Genomic DNA, 18,012 nt, shown 5'->3' with positions numbered 1-18,012 from the left:
GGGGATGTTGTAAGTGTGAAAAAAGGTCATGAGTCACTTTTTCCAATGCTGTTGTAATTTTGAAAAGTCACTAAATGAACTGTTGTAAGTCAAGGACTAGTTGTATACGTTGCATTGAAATTTGATGAAAAAGAATGGGCTTTCAAAAGGTCCCTCAAAGGAGAAGAGAATCGAGGGACAGCTCTCAAGTAAAATAGGGGTATTCTTAGTTTGTCATGAGAGGTCGAAGGCTCCCTATCAGCTTGTTTCTTTCATTCTACAATTGTGTCACATTATTTCAATCACTTGATCTGAGTCCCAACATATCACAAGAAACCCTCTCCTCCTGTTTTCCTTTTAACTAAGGAGAAATTCCCAAGCACCTTGAAAAGAGAGAAAAACAGAAGCTTCTGCTGTACATTTACCGTATTTTCCGGCATATAAGACGACTGGGCGTATAAGACGACCCCCTACATTTCCTGTTAAATTATAGGGTTTGGGCTATACTCGCCGTATAAGACTACCCCTCTTCCAACGCACACCAAATAAAAATTAAAAAAACATCAGATTTGATTTTAATATGGTAATTTTAATTCAAATGCTTATGACATGCAGGTACTTAGTAGGAAAACTGTCACTTATAAACATAAGGCTGTTTGTCATCAAACATGTAAACATAAAACAGTGCAAGTGGATTAAATTTCTCCTAATTCACTCTAAAGCTTTCTCTGCACAGACCAAATGGGAGATCCGCTCCAGGTTTTCCAGCCAGCCCACCCAGTTCCTGAGTCAAATGTGTCCTTAGAGCTAAGCAGCTGCTCTGACTGCTGCATTCCCCACCTGCCTTTCAAGTTGGGATAGACTGCAGCTGCTCTTCAACTTTAGAAAGAAAGACGCCCAGACCCCAGCCTGTAAAAAGTCACAGACTGCAGCTTCTTCTCCAATTGGTCCCGCTTTCCCTGCGCAGACCAAATGGGAGATCCGCTCCAGGTTTTCCAGCCAGCCCTGTCCCTAAAGTTTCAGCACCCGGCATATAAGACGACCCCTGACTTTTGAGAAGATTTTCATGGGTTAAAAAGTCGTCTTATATGCCAGAAAATACGGTAAGCATATTTCGGGCTTGAGCAGCCGTTTTCATGCCTTCTCCAAGCCAAAAACAGCAGAATACTGAAGTTCAGTGGCACGGTTCGAAGAGTTCCAGGGGTCACAAAAATAGGCCTGGGTTTGGATGACTGGAAGATCTGGAACCCCAGGTTTTCGTCTGTGGTTGTTTAGAGGTTCTCTATCCCAGTGTTTCTCAACTTTGGCAATTGTAAGATGTCTGGACATCAACTACCAGAAATTCCCCGCAGGTTTGCTGGTTGGGGAATTCTGGAAGTTGCTATACAGACCTCTTAAAATTGCTAAAGTTGACAAATACTGCTCTAGACCCTCCCATAGCTGCTAGGAATGCAGAACAAGCCCCCCTGATCTATTGACTTTTGAATTTTGGCTACATATTTGTAGTTCCTCACAGGGTTCTGTGCAATTTCCTGCCAAGCCTCTCAATGCTGACATCCAGAAGGATCTTTCCTTGGGAAAGAAAACAGGGAGGGGGAATGGGGAGGGGGGTTGTGTTATATTTAAAGGAGCAGTTGAAGTACCTTAAGTCTGCATGTAAAAATGCTTTGTATCCAAGGATTGGGTTACTTTGAGCCTATTCATCAGAACCTCTAAAATACAGCATGAAGCAATAAACATTTTTTTAAAAAATTAAGTTGGGGGGAACCCATAGATAATGTAATGTACTCTATGTGGGGCTGTCCTTGAAGAGTATATGGAAGCTTCAACTGGTGCAAAATATACAGTGGTGCAGGCAGTTATTTGTATCCTTAGAACGACACATATTACACCACTGCTCCATGAGCTGTGTTGGTTTCTAGTTTGCTTCTGGATCCAATTTATGGTGTTGGCTATGTCCTTTAAAGCCCTTCATAGCATGGGACTAGGCTATTTGAGGGACTGCCTTCACCTAATTACATCGACCCATCCCATGAGGTTGCAGAAGAGGTATGCTGTGGGTCCTGTCCACAGAAGAGTTTCATCTGGCAGGACCCAGGAGATGGACCTTTTCTGTCATGGCACCGATCCTGTAGAATATCATTCCTCTACTTCAAAGTGAGATAGGACCCATCCTTGACGTCCTTCCAGAAGACTCTTAAAACAGGTTATGTCAACAAGCGTGGGATTCTTAAGGAAATGGCACGAGGAGCACAAACTGCCCATGTCACTGCATTCCAAAGTCCAGAAGCTTCTGGATACTGAAGCTTCTGGATACTCTTCAAAGGTAGCCCCATGTATAGCACATTACAGTAATCCTCTCAGGAAATGACCAGAGCATGAGTGAACAGACTAGAGGTTAGTGCAACTGATGAAGAAGCAATATTCTAGTGGAGCTAAAGGAGCTGATCCTAGCTGATTGGATCAGCTCAATTTCTGGGCCACTTTCAAAGGCAACTGTCCTCAGAATACCATATAGTCAATCAGTACAACATTTCAGGCAGTAACTCATAAGGCTTCAATCTTATTAACATTTACTTTGGAATAGCCTTACTATACCAAGATTGATAGATTGCCTAACATCAGATATGAAATGCACCCTTTGCATTTGGAACTCATACTGTATACAGAACAAATTTGCCTCTTATTTGTATCAAAAAAATATGAAAATGTAGAATCTGAAAATCAGTGCTTTTTCAGTAACCATCAGTGGCATGATGGGAAGTGCTTTGATGGACAAAAAAAAGGGTACTGGAGGATCACATATAGACTGCCAAGGAATTAACACTGATTTGTTTTTGTTTTCTTAACTAGAGAATTTTTCTCTTTCTGTCTCTCTTATTCGTGTGTTTTTTTAAAAAAATCCCTCCTGTTTAGTTTGAACAACAAATCTGCCTGTTCAGAATTTGGCAGCCATAAAAAGGCAGTTAAAACTCAAAGTACATATTGTAATCTCACCCCAGGTATGAGGTTAACTACTGGTTCACCCCAAAGCATATGATTAGTGGCAGAACCCCATGGATGTTGCAGGAAGATTTCCAGACTAACATTACAAGGTTTAATAAACCCACCAGGGCTGCCTTCTGATAATCAGATAAACCAGATGACAAACTTTCATGATTTATGTTCTTGTCCTGTTTAGTTAGGTCTTGCAAAAACCCCTTCATGGTGGTCAAGCATGGGCCAGTTTATTTCTTGATTCCTTAAGTTTCTCTACTACCTTTCTACCAACAGTTCTCAAATCCACTGACAGTGAAATTAGCTAGACTGGATTGTCCCATCAATCCTGGTTGTGAAAGTGACTAGCAACAGCAATAGCATTTAGACTTATATACCACTCCATAGTGCTTTTACAGCCCTCTCTAAGCGGTTTACATAGTCAACATATTGCCCAACAATCTGGGTCCTCATTTTACTGACCTAGCAAGGATGGAAGGCTGAGTCGACCTTGAGCTGGTCAGGATCAAACTGCTGGCAGTCGGCAGAGTTAGTCTGCAATACTACCATGACTGACTATATCAAAGTCAGTCATCCTTAGGCAGAATCAATAGGATCTACTATATGAAAACATACAATATTGTAACCATTCACATCATGTGAACAAACACACACAAACTGGGGCACAGAGGGGAGCACCCATGTCAAGATGGATATAGAGATGACCATCCACTGCTCTGCTCCAAAGAAAAAGAGACCAAAACTAGGGCATATGGGATTTTATAAGGGCATATGGGATTTTATAAGGGCATGTGGGATTTTATAAGGGCATATGGGATTTTTCAATAACAAATTCTCAGCATTTTCCCAAAATTCCATTTTTCAAGACTCTTTTAATGGAATTTTGATTGTTGACTACCGACAGTTGCAGAATAGGCACACTGTTCAGTGATGGACTGGAGGTTCCACAGGAAATGTGGGACTTCACTTGGAAAAAGTGCAATTTCCTACTCTGAGGGATACAGTAAAAAGACTCCCTTTCTAAGTGCTTCACTATCTTCAGCCGATGGGACAAAACCCTAACATAAAGCAGAGACAATTATACGTCAGTTGACAAAGTGCTCCTGTAATAAATGCTGAAGTATCCGAGGCTAATATTTTGCCAGAGAACAAATTTTGTCACATTAAAAATTAGATTGCCACTGACATTAAATATTATAACAGAAAGTAAAATGGCCCTAATGGGTGGGGATCCTGAGTGTCTTCTACAAATGGTTTAAATTATTTGCTGGCAAGACACTAAAGCACATCTATTTGAATGCACATGAAGACAGAATTAAATAGGAAACCTAGGGTTCTCCAGACATATTTTTCCAGACAGTATGTCGAATTCCCAGCAATAATTTTTATAAAGCATTAGAATCATCTGTCCCTTATCTCCCCAAATGCACACACATACACAGCCTGTTTTTCATATCTATATGTATATTATATGTATATATAATCATTTTATGGTTTCCTTGAGCAATGCATCTTTTTTAGCCAGAAATGTCAAATTCAAGAACTTTGTATGAAGGATAACATAGAGCAGTGTTTCTCAACCTTGGCCATTTTAAGATGTGTGGACTTCAACTCCCAGAATTCCCCAACCAGCATATTGGTTGGGGAATTCTGGGAGTTCAAGTCTACATATCTTCAAGTACTGAAGTTGAGAAACACTACACTTATATAGTAGATGGTTTGCTTCTTTAATAGAAACAAAGACATTATGTTAAGGTTGCAAAAACTATTTACAAAAGTCCATGTGCTATTAACTGTGCACTCAAGCAACAAAAGAGGAAACCACATCCATATTTTCATGAACTTTTGTTGATTTGTGAGAAAGTGTGGATATGCAAAATGGCATGAAATTGGTTCATTAGGAGAACGAGAAGCCATTTAAACCACAATTCTTTAAGTTCAGTACAGCATATACATACTATAGGGCAGGGGTAGGCAACCTTGGCTCTTTTATGACTTGTGGACTTCAACACCCAGAATTCCTGAACCAGCCATGTTGACTCAGGAATTCTGGGAGTTGAAGTCCTGAAGTCATAAAAGAGCCAAGGTTGCTTACCCCTGCTATAGGGCAAAGTTGAGATTGGTCTGTGAATACATTATCCGATGGTTTACTTATAAATTCTAATTAGGCATTTGTGTTGCTTTCCATTTTAGGAATTATTATTATCTATAAAGCTGCATATTTTTACAGGGCTAATTTTTTTAGCAACCATTCATGCTAAAAGGCAATGTTATATATAGGTGTGGCTTTTTTATGCAAAATAATGGGGACTTTTATGACAACATTAGATGTTTAAACTAAATATTAGTGTTGCATGTTGCTAGGGTCCAAACCTAACATGTTCACTTAAGAGCATATTAACACCCTATAAAACACTTTTAAAATGTTATACTTATTTTTTTAAAAAAAAATTCTAAAACAAACATTGCTTGCACTGGAAGGAGATAATAACGTGCTGTAGTCAAGAATGTACATAATTCAAAGAATAGCACAGGAATCTGCAAGGAGAGGAAATCAACATTAGTGTTAATACTAGATGCAACTAGCTTTGAAAGGAGCAAGGGCAAAATTGAACTTCTCCCTTATACTCCGTAATGCAGAGAATCTTCCTCCTGTCTCCCCCGTTCATTCCCACATACCATTACACTTCAGTAGGCAGCCTGTCCCAAACTGGATCTCCTCTAGAGTTGTGAAATTCAGCACCCACAATTTCCAAATCAGCATGCCCTTTGCTTGGAATTCTGGGAGTTGAGGTCCACACATTTGAAAGGCACCAAGACTGCAAAACTTTTCATAACAATGGGGAGCCTCTGGATGGTTGTCCCTTTTCTTGGTGGAAAGACATAATTTGGTCAAGGAGAAACACCAGCATCTCCTTTCTATTGTGTAGAGCAGGGGTAGGCAACCTCGGCTCTTTTATGACTCATGGACTTCAACTCCCAGAATTCCTGAGTCAGGAATTCTGGGAGTTGAAGTCAATGAGTCATAAAAGAGCCGAGGTTGCCTACCCCTGGTGTAGAGGGAAAAAGTTGAAGAGAACAACCATCTAAATGTTGCTAAACAGCATGTCAAAAGTCAGTTTGGTCTAATGATTAAGGTACCAGGCTAGAAGCTAGGAGACTGAGTTCTAGTTCCATCTTAGGCAAGACAGTAGGCTGGATGACCTTGGGCCAGTCACTTTCTCTCAGCCCAGCCCACCTCTCAGGGTTGTTGTTGTGGGAAATGTAGGAGGAGGGAGGAGTAATAGGTATGTTCATTGCCATGATTATTTAAACATAAATATATAAAATATTGAGGGGAGATCATTTCAGAGAATGGGCAGTCAGAGAAAAGGCATACTTCCTCAGTCCAATGACAAGATTTAAAAGAAGAAACATGTCGTCCCTGTGACAATATGTGAGGCAGGCAGGCATTCTTGGAAGAATAACCTAGCCTTATGCCATGTAGGGTTTTAACATCTCTACTTCCTTACCTCATGGGCATAAAAGGAGATGAGAGTAGAAAGCAGGTGAACGGGATAAAGTTAAGCCACTATTTCAAATTCCCATTGCAAACTGTTGAGATCCAGTTTGGTGTAGCGGTCAAGCCATTGGACTAGGAGACTGGGAAGTCTAGTCCCACCTCAGGCATGAAACAAGCTGGGAGACTTTGAGGCATTCACACTCCCTGAGCCTCTAGGAAAGAGGCAAGGACAAACTACCTCTGAAGAAAACCTCAAGGACTTGTCCTGGCAGTTGCCAGGATTCAACCCTGACTCAAAGACCCCCCAAAACCCACCAATTACTTAGAGGAAAATTGACATGTTATGAATTCCATATATAGTTTCAATCTGAAGAATTTAGGTTCTTCAGGCTAGATCAATCCTTCAGTGTGGGCTGATCTTATGGAAGACTTGGTGTTTTGTTTTATTTTTTAGTATAGTTGCTCCCAGCTGTGATTTCCCCATGTTCAATTTCTTTTATTTTTAATCTGTTTGCCTGGTGTTGCTATGGTGACACAGATGTTAAGAGTTAGAAATACTGCCACTGGAGACATTCACCATTGTGGCCTTCTATAATATTCATTTCTCTCTAAACATGCAAGACACTCCTGTATTTATTTTATTGGGAGGGTCAAAAATGGAAGTATATACTCAGGTTCAACAAGCAATATTAAGTTCCAGATTTCTCATTATTTAGTATGCATTAAATCTTATTTAAAGAAGACCATAGCACAGACTCTGCCAAATTTCACCCCAAATCAAGATGAACTTACAGTTGTTGGTCATTTCCTCTTCCTGGACCTTTTCACCCTAACCACTGCTACAACTTTTCGTCATTGTATTACAAGCCACAAAAAGATGGCTCTTAAAAGAAATCTATTCCCAGTACAGCTAAGGACAGAATGAATAATAGCCATAAACACAGTAGGCCAAGCCTGCCACCCACCCTTCAAAAACATCTGCTGGGGATTATATTTATTTATTTTATTAGATAAGAGATGAGTAATAACCTTTGTTCTTTTTGATTTTTTAAATGTTCTGCATTTTTTCCAGGAGCAAGCTTTTCACAGAGATGGTTGAAAAAGTAATCAATTCATAAACTGTCTTTTGCATAGTGACATCCCAGGTGCCTTCACTACAAGTCCCCTGTTTAAGGTCATTTTAAAATACTGTAGGAAAGACTGAAGGCCTTTTGATATCTTATAGAATTAACGAAGTACTATAAATAAAACTTTCTCTGCCCTTTCTAACAGATTTTAGATATTTTTATTTCAGAATTTCATTTAGAAGCCTTGAAGGAAAACTTGAAGCACTGTTCCAATCAAGCAAAATGCAAGACTTTTTTTTTAAAGCCTGGTTCTGATGTAACCTAAACTGGTTTGCTCAGTATTAAATTTAATACGTACCTTTACTGGCCAATAAAGAATATTCAATTCTATTCTATTTTTCTCTTTCCTAGTGGTGAGAGAGAATGGCTGTCGTAAAGATATCTAATTGTCTTCATCCCAAAAGCAGGACTGGACCTCTCCTGGTATTTAGTCTGGGACCTTTAACCACTGCAACAAAGTGACTCTCAAAAGATATCAACCATGTTAATAAAAGCATCAAATTAAGAAAATGGTCAATAATAAAATGACTAGTGCCAATCATTGGGGAGTCATATTTACTTATTGTAAATGAGGCCTTCAAATTTAAGCTGTTCCTGGCAAGCTATATATCCATCACGTTAAAGAAACAAAAATAAAAATAAAATGAAACTATCTTGCTCCCAAATCTATAACAAAAATCAGCAAAGTCCCAAATTCTTAATTTTAGGGTCCTTTTTTTGTCTAATTTTTCCTCCACGTTTGACCCAAAATCTCAAACAAACAAACCCTGCATTATTCTAACTTTAAACAAGCCTACTCTTTATTATTCATCTACTCTTATGAGGTATTTTAAGTTAAAGCTGGTTAAGTTCATATTCATTCCTGCCTGCAGAGTTTCAGAACATGCTTAGAACCATGTGCAGATTGATTTTCATTCTGAACACAGCAGTTTTGGGTTTTGAGTTCTGAGATTTCTTAGCTAGGATTTCTTCATCATAGGAAAATGCAAAGTGAAACTTCATCCCTTACAAGTAAAAGCTAGCTATCCCCCCAAAGATGATGGGCAATTCAAAAGCTCACGTCCCAAAGAGGGTGGCCCATTGCATTTTAACAGCTCTTTTAAACTATTCAAGATATTATTGCACTATTGTTTTTAATAACCATAGGATAAGGGGAAAAGACTGGGACCATAGGAAGTTACACCTGTCAAGAGTGAAAATTTGGCAGCTATGTGCCTTTCTGTTTTCATCTTGCCATTAGAATAAGAGAGCAGGGGTGTTGTTTGTGAATGGGTTAGTTAGAGAAATGAAACCTCTCCAGTTCTACGGAAGCTTGCTGAAAGTCGGCAGTATGGAAACTTTTCAAGGACATTCTAAAAGGTGTGAAGAAGATAGCAGACAGATTTGGCTGGGAAAGTCATTGTTATATGCTATGGTCTGATGCCTTGGGATTTTAGAGTTAGTTTTACCTCGCCTTTACCAGGCCATGTATTCAATAAACAGTAAGTTTTTCAGAGAGGAAACTAATCCTGGACTTTTATTTGGATACTTAAGCTGAAAGTTGATGTTGAGTAGTGAGTTCTGGAGAGCAGGAAGGACGCCGAGACGATGAGTACAGCATAGCAGCTCTTTATTAGGTGAAGGGATTGTACTGGGGGAATAGGGGTTACCTGCGCCCTTTGTATACCTGGCCAGGTACACATCCAACCAATCAGGGTGAACCTCTGTTTCCCGCCGAAAACTGATCCCAGCCACAACAGTTTTGGTTCAGCGCCACCTGGTGGTATCTGTTATGCCAGCGCTCCCGGTGTTCCCTTAAGACCAATACATAACACCCCTTCCCCCTTTGAGATCAAACAATCGTCTCTATATACAGGTGTATACATGACAATAATAACGGCACGCCCAGAATACAATGACCCTCAGCCTCCCCTCATTTGCACACATAGTCAGCGAGGTAGGCGGGTGGCCTGTGAGCCCGGGATGAACGTCTTAGGGGTTCCCCCATATCCTGGATGGTAGGGTCAGTAGTTAAGTCCTGGCTGACCATTTCCGGTTGACCCACCCCAGAGTCTGACCCTGTGGCAGGGTTGTCGCAGCAGTCCTGGGCCTGTTGTTGTCCCAGCTGGACAGGGCTCTCTGGAAACAGTTCTGGGTCAGTGAGGTCCTCCTCGGGCTCAGGTTCTGTTGTTTGTTGGTAGGGGGGATTTGATGACGATGATGGGTGGTCTTCCGGGTGGTTGCTCTGTGACCGTTCAGGAACCCGTTTCCTGACCTGGTCTATGTGCCGTCTGACCTGACGACCCCCCTCCACCCCTAGTACGTAGGATAAGGGCCCAGTTTTGTCAACCACCACCCCCGGAAACCACAAATGTCCCGGACCGTAGTTCCTGGCCCAGAGTGTAATTCCCTAGGGTCCTGTGAATGCCTGATATTACTATTCCTAGTGCCTCAAACCAATCTAGCCTGACTAGACTAGTTCTCCGGCCCTCAACTACAATAATATCCAAGTGCCCTTGGAACCTCTTAAACCGCACTAAAAGGGTGGCCTCGATTTTTACTGGGGCGTTTTGGAAATCAGTGAGGATAATGTTGGAGGGCCTCAATTTGACCCACTGCTTGCTCTGGCCGCAAATAAGTTTAAAAGTCTCATACGAGATGACTGAGACTGCAGAGCCTGAGTCGAGCTCCATTTTACAGGGAATGCCCTGTAAATGGACATCCAATTTAAATTTGGGTTTAAGTGGCTGGCGGGCCCCGGTTCAGCAGATGGCCCTCCGGCTTTCGAAAAACCCTATGCTGGTCGATTTCTGGGCCCCGGTATCTTTCCGCGACGCATCCTCCGGCTGTAGCTCGTGAAGGCCCTCTCGAAAACAGCTACGGCAGACCGCTGCGATGTGGCCTGATTTTCTGCAGGCCCGACACGTGGCCCACCGGAACTTGCAGTTTGTCCGTGCGTGGTCTCCGCCGCAGCCTGCGCATTTCAGGAAGGGAACTGCCTTCCACTGGTTCTCCCGGCTTCCTCGTTGTCACTCCCATTGTTCTAGCCTCCTCCGAACCTGGTCGATGCCGGTCTCCTCTGCTTCTCCGCTCCTGCCGTATGCAGCGTCTTCGAGGTAGATGGATCCTCCTGGGCTGCTGGGTCGGGGGGTCTGGACCATTTGCCCCGCACCGCCGGCTGCCTCATTGGCCAAGATCTCATCCTGAGCATCTTGGAGGGTTAAGATGGGCCTTGCAAACAGCCTCTGTTGCAGGTGCTTGTCGCGTAGGCCGAACACGAGCCGGTCGCGCAGCCTCTCGTCCAGATTGGAGAACTTGCAGAGGCAGGCAGCCTGCCGCAAGGCCGCGATGAACTCCGACGCCAATTCGCCCAGCAGTTGGACCCTCTGGACAAACGGGAACCACCAGGCCAGCTCAGACATTTGTGGCTTGAAATGGCCATTCAGCTTCTCAGTGAGGTCTTGGAATGAGACGGTCTCGATTGGCATCGGCGAGCACAGGCTTACGGTCAAGTCGTAAATGGCGGGCCCGCTTATGCAGAGCAGGGTCGCCACTTTCAGGCCATCTTTGGCGATCCGGTTTGCCCGGAGGAAATTTTTGACCTGTCCCAGGTGAGAGTCCCACCGTTCGGGGTGACGAATGTCAAATTCTTGGGGCTGGCTGATCCGTGCCATCTCTGCGTCCGGCTTCCGTGAATCCTGCTCCACCGATGTGGCCGCTAGCATGGTGACTAGCCAGTCGTCGAGGGGGGGGAAAGATGCCTCTTTCCTCCAGCAAGTGATGCCGTCCCCTAGTGACTTTCAGCTCTTAAAGTGAAGCAGGATCCCACCTTCATTGCCACGGTTGAGTAGTGAGTTCTGGAGAGCAGGAAGAACACCGAGACAATGAGTACAGCATAGCAGCTCTTTATTAGGTGAAGGGACTGTACTGGGGGAATTGGGGTTACCCGCGCCCTTTATATACCTGGCCAGGTACACATCCAACCAATCAGGGTGAACCTCTGTTTCCCGCTGAAAACTGATCCCGGCCACAACAGTTTCGGTTCAGCACCACCTGGTGGTATCTGTTATGCCAGGGCTCCCGGTGTTCCCTTAAGATCAATACATAACAGTTGACAACATCAACATCCATGCTTTTGTGTCAAACAAGAAACAATCAAAAAGTAAGTATCCTTTTGTGGATAATACTAGGTTTTGTTTTTGAAAGTGAGTAAATGTTTAAGGAAGCAATTCGGTTCCCTATATTTAGAATTCTTCAGAAATGAACTCTTCAACTTCTTTCTTCTGAACTGGTGTATTTGGAGGTCATTCAAAGTAGTAAGCAAATCAAGTTCTAAGGCAAAACTGTTAAATTCCAGTCTATGTACTTATAATGTATATTCTTAAGAGTTTTGTCTCTCTGAAGATGTGCTGTTTCCTGCTGATGAATTGCATTTAGGTGGAGAATGGGGAGGTAAATATGTACTCTATGAAGATGTGGAGATACTGGAGCTTTCATCTTTGGCCCTATCTCAGTTTTAGATTGTGGAAGTTGAGTGGAATGTCCTCAACTCAGTAGGAAGAGACAAGAAAAGCTGTCATGTAGGGAAAGGGAGATTTTTGGATCAAGATTGAAGCATTTTGGATGTTTCAGATGATGTTTCCAAACACTTAGTAATCAGGCTGGAGCCCTGCAAAATATGCCTTTATTTATTTGATTGATTCTTATCTCTCCTTTCCTAGAGTTCAAAGTGGGATACAAAGCATTTCCTCCTCTACTTTCACACACACACACACACACACACACACACCTTGCAACGAGGTATTTATTTATTTTATTTATTTTATTACATTTATATACCGCCCTTTCCCGGAGGACTCAGGGCGGTTTACAGGGTAATTAAAAACCGAAAATACAAAAGTTAAAAAACCAAGTTTAAAAAAGATTAAATTTATCCCTGTATAAGTAAAACCCCAATTAAAATAAATTAATCCTCAGCCTGGGCCAGAGAGCTCGAAGAGCCAGGTCTTCAGGCCCCGGTGGAATGAACGGAGGTCGGGGGCAGTCCTCAGCTCCACTGGCAGCTGGTTCCAAAGGGCAGGCGCCCCCACTGAGAAGGCCCTATCCCTGGGTGTCGTCCGCCGGCAATCTCTTACCGGTGGCACCCTGAGAAGACCCTCCCTGTGGGAGCGCACTGGACGAAGGGAACTTGATGCCGGCAGCAGGTGTTCCCTCAGATATCCCGGACCCAAGCCATGTAGGGCTTTATAGGTCATCACCAGCACCTTGAATTTCACCCGGAGGGCAACCGGAAGCCAATGCAGCTCGCGGAGTAGAGGTGTTACATGGGAGTATCGGGAGACCCCCATCACAACTCGCGCGGCCGCATTCTGCACCAGCTGAAGCCTCCGAGTGGTCCTCAAGGGCAGCCCCATGTAGAGAGCGTTGCAGTAGTCCAAACGGGGTAGATGGCCTGAAAAAGTAGCTGGCCCAAAATCACTCAATGAGCTTCCACGAATCAGTGGAACTTGATCTTGGGTCTTCCCGATTCTAGGCCAACGTTTTAACTACTGCCTCAATAACATTTCTCAAGTGCTATAAATTGGAAAGCTTCCACCACTTCATTTTCTATGTTTATCAAGGTTTCTCTCTATGCTGTTATGGAGGATAATCAACTCTTGGTAATTATAGAATAACAGAGTTGGAAAGGACCTTGGAGGTCTCTGGCATGGGTCCAGATTACCTTAGGGAGCACTTCCCATCGTCCTGTGCGCGCCCACAGGGAGGGCCTCCTTAGGGTTCCGCCGGTTAGAGATTGCTGGCGGGTGATTCCCAGGGGGAGGGCGTTCTCTGAGTGCACCCGCCCTTTGGAATGAACTGCCGATGGAGCTTCGGACTGCCCCCGACCTTCGCTCGTTTCGCCGGGACTTAAAAACCTGGTTGTTTGAATTGTCTGGCCTGGACTGAGGGATTTTAAATTATATTAATTAAATTAAATTAAATCAAATTAAATTAATTTTAAATTTTAATGTTTAATGTTATCTTAATTGTGGGCTGTATTAATTTAATTTTATTTTATTCTCTCTTTTGTATTGTTTTTAACTTGCCCTGTGAACCGCCCTGAGTCCTTCGGGAATAGGGCGGTATATAAATTCAACTAATAAATAAATAAATAAATAATCCAACACCCTGCTCAAGCAGGAGACTCTGAACAAATGGCTGTGTGATCTCTTCTTAAAAAACCTCCAGTGATGATACAACTTCTGAAGGCAAATTGTTCCACTGTTAAGAAATTTCTCCTTGGTTCTAGGCTGGATGTCTCTTCGATAAATTTCCACTGGTTACATCTTGTCTTATGCTGCAGTACTTTGGAGAATAGGTTGACACACACACACACCTCTTTTCTGTGATAGCCCTTCAAATATTGGAAGACTGCTATCAGGTCACCCTTAGTCATTCTCTTCATGTATGTATGTATGTATGTGTTTATTTAGAAGAATTAGGCTAATTCTTCCTCCCTCCCCAAATATGGGTAACAGTCTATCACCCCAGTTCTACCACACAGTTCCACATACATACTGTAATAAGACACTGCACTCTGGGGGACATGCTAATCACGACCAAGAAGTGGAGTTCAGAACCAGACTACACCAAAGAATATTTGCAATGGATTTTCCCAACATCTTTTTCAGAAGGCAGTTGAGGAGAGGTGAGGGTCAAGGCTGCAAAACAAGGGATAAAGAGGCTAATCCTTGTTTCCCAATTTGGCGAGATTGGTAGGATATAGCACTGGGATAGTTGCAGTGTAACATAAAAGGAGTCATCCCTATATATCACAGTCTGTAATCTTGATCCAAAATTCCTCTTCTCTGCTGACTAATTTATGTGCACCATGAAACGCAAATTCAAAGATTGCATTGTACAGATTCACTGATTTGGGGAGAGATTCCAAAGTTCATTAAAATTTTCTGGGAGGATGTGTTGGATAAGAACATCCTTACACACCTAGGAGTTACTTGACACTTTTGACACCTCTCAACCTTCTGATCAATCTCCAAGTTCTTTCCTTTGTATTTAACTATACATTCTGTTCAGGAACTGGGATTTTATCCCACGGAGCCTCCCTCATTGTTATGGATTTTTCTTTTCTTTGTACTATCCAGGAGATATTTTTAATGGTACAGCTATTCTGAAGGCCTCTTAGCTTTTAAAATATCAGCCTCTTCCAACACCTACAGCTGTGTCAACTCACCTAACCGAAAATGTCACTCCCAAATAAAGCAACTGTCCTGAATTGAAAATGTTCCTTTCCTGTCTCTCCACCCAAAAGGCATATAAAGTTATAACCATGGATGGGTATTCCACTTCCTCAGGATAAGTGCTCCACCTGAATGAAACACTCTGCTTCCGACTTCCTCCCAACCCAGTCCCATTTCCTGTATGGGAGATATCTATTTTTTTAGCCTTGCCTAATGATGTTGCTTTTGGACCTTATGTATAGCTTTCACAGTCTGGGGAAGATGAATGCCATTAAAAGATCCTCACCAATCCATCTACTGCATCTACATGCTTTCTCAACAATAGGCTGATGATACATACAGGTAGTCCTCAACTGAGCCCAAAATTTCCATTGCTAAGCTAGACAGTTTTTAAGTGAATTTTGCTCCGTTTTATGACCTTTCTTGCCACGGTTGTTAAGTGAATCACTTCAGTTTTTAAATTGATAACATGGCTGTTAAGTAAATCCAGCTTCCCCATTGACTTTGCTTGGTAGAAGCTCGCCAAAGTTGATCACATGACCCCGGGACACTGCAAACGTCATAAATATGAGTCAGTTGTTAAGTGTCTGAACTTTGATCTTGTGACCATGGAGATGCTGTAATGGTTGTAAGAATGGGCATAAGTCACTTTTTTCAACGCCGTTGTAACTTCAAACAATCACTAAACAAATGATTGTAAGCCAAGGACTACCTGTAATATAGATCCAGTTTGACTGAATGGTTAAGGCAGGGCTTTTCAACCAGTGGTACGGGTACCGCCTGTGGTACATTGGCACCTGGCAGGTGGTACGCAACCACCCTAGAAAAGTGGTAGCAGGGGAGGGGAATGAGCTGAACCAGTGGTAGCACTGCACAAGTCTGAGCAAGAGATGGCTGGAGCTGCAGGGCTGTCAGGGCTCAGCAGAAGCGCCAGGATCAGCGCCAGGCTCCAGCTGGAGCTAGGCACTGATCCTGGTGCTTCTGCTGAGCCCAGAAGAAGCACCAATCAGCTGGAATGTTGCAGCATCTCCAGGGTCTTGTGATTTACATTCAGATGCTTGGCAACTGATTCATATTTATGATGGTCACAGTTTCCCAGGGTCATGTGAAGTGACCAAAAACTGCTGCAACCACCAAGCGGGGGGGGAATAAAAACCAAACACCCTCCCACCACACCCCCGCTGCCAATCTTCAACAGAAATGCTCACAGCAATGAAAACCTCGGACAGGAGGAAGAGCATCGCCGGGTGGGCAGGCAGGTGTCTTGCTCGGCTGTGGCTTGGGGAGCACTTTTTTCAGTGCCATTGTAACTTCGAACAGTCACTAAGCGAACTGTTGTAAGTCAATGACTACCTGTACTTCATCACTTTTTTCCTTTTTGGGGGGGGGGTGGTCATCATGTTTTTGACACCTTGCTAGGCGCCTGGTGGTACTCGGATGTTGCCTCAGGGATCGGTGCTCTCGCCCCTCCTGTTCAACATCTATATGAAGCCACTGGGTGAAATCATTCGTGGTTTTGGGGTGAGGTATCACCAATATGCGGATGATACCCAGTTGTTCATCTCCACCCCAAACCAACCCAGTGATGCCCTCGATGTGATGTCCCGTTGCCTGGAAGCGGTACAGATTTGGATGGGAAAGAACAGGCTCCGGCTCAACCCGGCCAAAACTGAGTGGCTGTACATACCGTCATCTCGTTTAGTCCAAGAGGTTCCATCTCTGACTATAGGAGGAGAGATGTTACCTCCCATTGATAGAGCACGCAACCTGGGCGTCCTCCTGGATTCACGGCTCAGTTTTGAAGATCATATTGGAGTCGTGGCTAGGGGGGCATTTGCCCAGATTCCCCTGGTACACCAGTTGCGCCCCTTTCTAGACCGAGATGCCCTACGTACAGTCACCCACGCACTTGTTACCTCCCGTATAGACTACTGTAATGCTCTCTACATGGGGCTGCCCTTGAAGACCACCTGGAGGCTTCAACTGGTGCAGAGTGCAGCTGCACGGGTAGTGATGGGAGCACCCCGATACTCCCATATTACACCCCTCCTGCGTGAGCTGCATTGGCTACCGGTTGCCCTCCGGGTGAGATTTAAGGTGCTGGTTCTTACCTTTAAAGCCCTACATGGCTTAGGCCTGGGATACTTGCAGGACCATCTGCTGCCGGGAACGAATTCCCATCACCCAGTACGCTCACACAGAGAAGGCCTCCTCAGGGTACCGTCGGCTAGACAATGTCGGCTTGCAACCCCCAGGGGAAGAGCCTTCTCTGTGGGAGCGCCAGCCCTGTGGAACCAGCTCCCCCCTGAGCTTCGGATGGCCCAAGATCTCCAGTCCTTTCGCCGCGGCCTCAAAACACTCCTTTTCCACCTAGCTGACCTAGACTGACAGGGATTTTAATTATATTTACAATTCTAACTCTATTCTTTAATTTATTTTAATTTATTTCAAATTTTTATTTTTAATTTACTGTACAGAGACCTTCAGGTTTTGCTGTTGTTAGCCGCCCTGAGTCCCTCGGGAGATAGGGCAGGATATAAATCCCATTAATAAATAAATAAATAAATAAATATCCTAAAAGTGGTACAATGAGTGAAAAGGTTGAAAAGCCCTGGGTTAAGGCACCAGGTTAGAAACAGGAGACTTGCAAGTTCAAATCCTACCTTAGCCATGAAATCCAGCTGAACGGCTTTGGGCCAGTCACTCTCTCTCAGCAAAACCCACCTCACAGGGTTGTTGTGGGGAAAAGAGGATGAAGAAAGTGTGCTGGATACATTTGTTGCCTTTAGTTATTTGTAAAAATAATAAAGATGGGATATAATTAAATGTTTATGCTATATACCAAGACAAGGGCATTTACAAAATAAAATGACCACACACATGGAACCCAGTCCACATAGGAATGCAACACTGTCTCTCTGAACAAATCACTGGATTGGATTGGATTGATCTGCACTCATAGGAAATGAGCTGAGAGATTATATTTGTGACATGGGTAGCCATACAAATTAGTCAAAAACCAAGATGACAAATCCATGGGACAAGTCAACCATCAAGACCAGGAGTATGCCGGGGGGGGGGAGTTTAAATTTTTCCTACCAGTTCTCATTCAGCAGAATGAAAGAATCTGTTTTTTAAGTATTTCAATTAATTAATTAGACTTTGGTGCCAGCCAACTCCAGAGAGACTC

General features: G+C 43.3%; 1 protein-coding gene across 2 annotated transcripts; it reads right to left on the bottom strand.

Annotated features, from left to right (window-relative positions):
• Positions 1–9,203: 9,203 nt before the first annotated feature.
• Positions 9,204–17,586, bottom strand: LOC308670332 (uncharacterized protein). 2 transcript variants are annotated; one of them, XM_081331821.1, is made up of 2 exons: positions 17,486–17,586; positions 9,204–11,674 (listed from the first exon to the last, which is right to left on the bottom strand). In XM_081331821.1, the coding sequence occupies exon 2, from the start codon at positions 11,307–11,309 to the stop codon at positions 10,614–10,616; it is 696 nt and encodes a 231-aa protein (XP_081187947.1). In that variant the 5' UTR covers positions 11,310–11,674; positions 17,486–17,586; the 3' UTR covers positions 9,204–10,613. The 2 variants fall into 2 exon arrangements, with proteins under 2 accessions (XP_081187947.1, XP_081187948.1); XM_081331822.1 differs by lacking the exon at positions 17,486–17,586 and having other exon boundaries at positions 9,204–11,441; positions 11,548–11,620.
• Between the last annotated feature and the right edge of the window lie 426 nt (positions 17,587–18,012).

Source organism: Vipera berus (assembly GCF_964194415.1).
Source record: "Vipera berus genome assembly, chromosome: 6".
Classification (NCBI taxonomy): Eukaryota; Metazoa; Chordata; class Lepidosauria; order Squamata; family Viperidae; genus Vipera; species Vipera berus.
This window is presented reverse-complemented; position numbering and strand designations above follow the sequence as displayed.

Excerpts from the sequence above, each read along its gene's own strand:
- LOC308670332 (XM_081331821.1), bottom strand. The coding sequence starts at position 11,309 with ATGCTAGCGGCCACATCGGTGGAGCAGGATTCACGGAAGCCGGACGCA.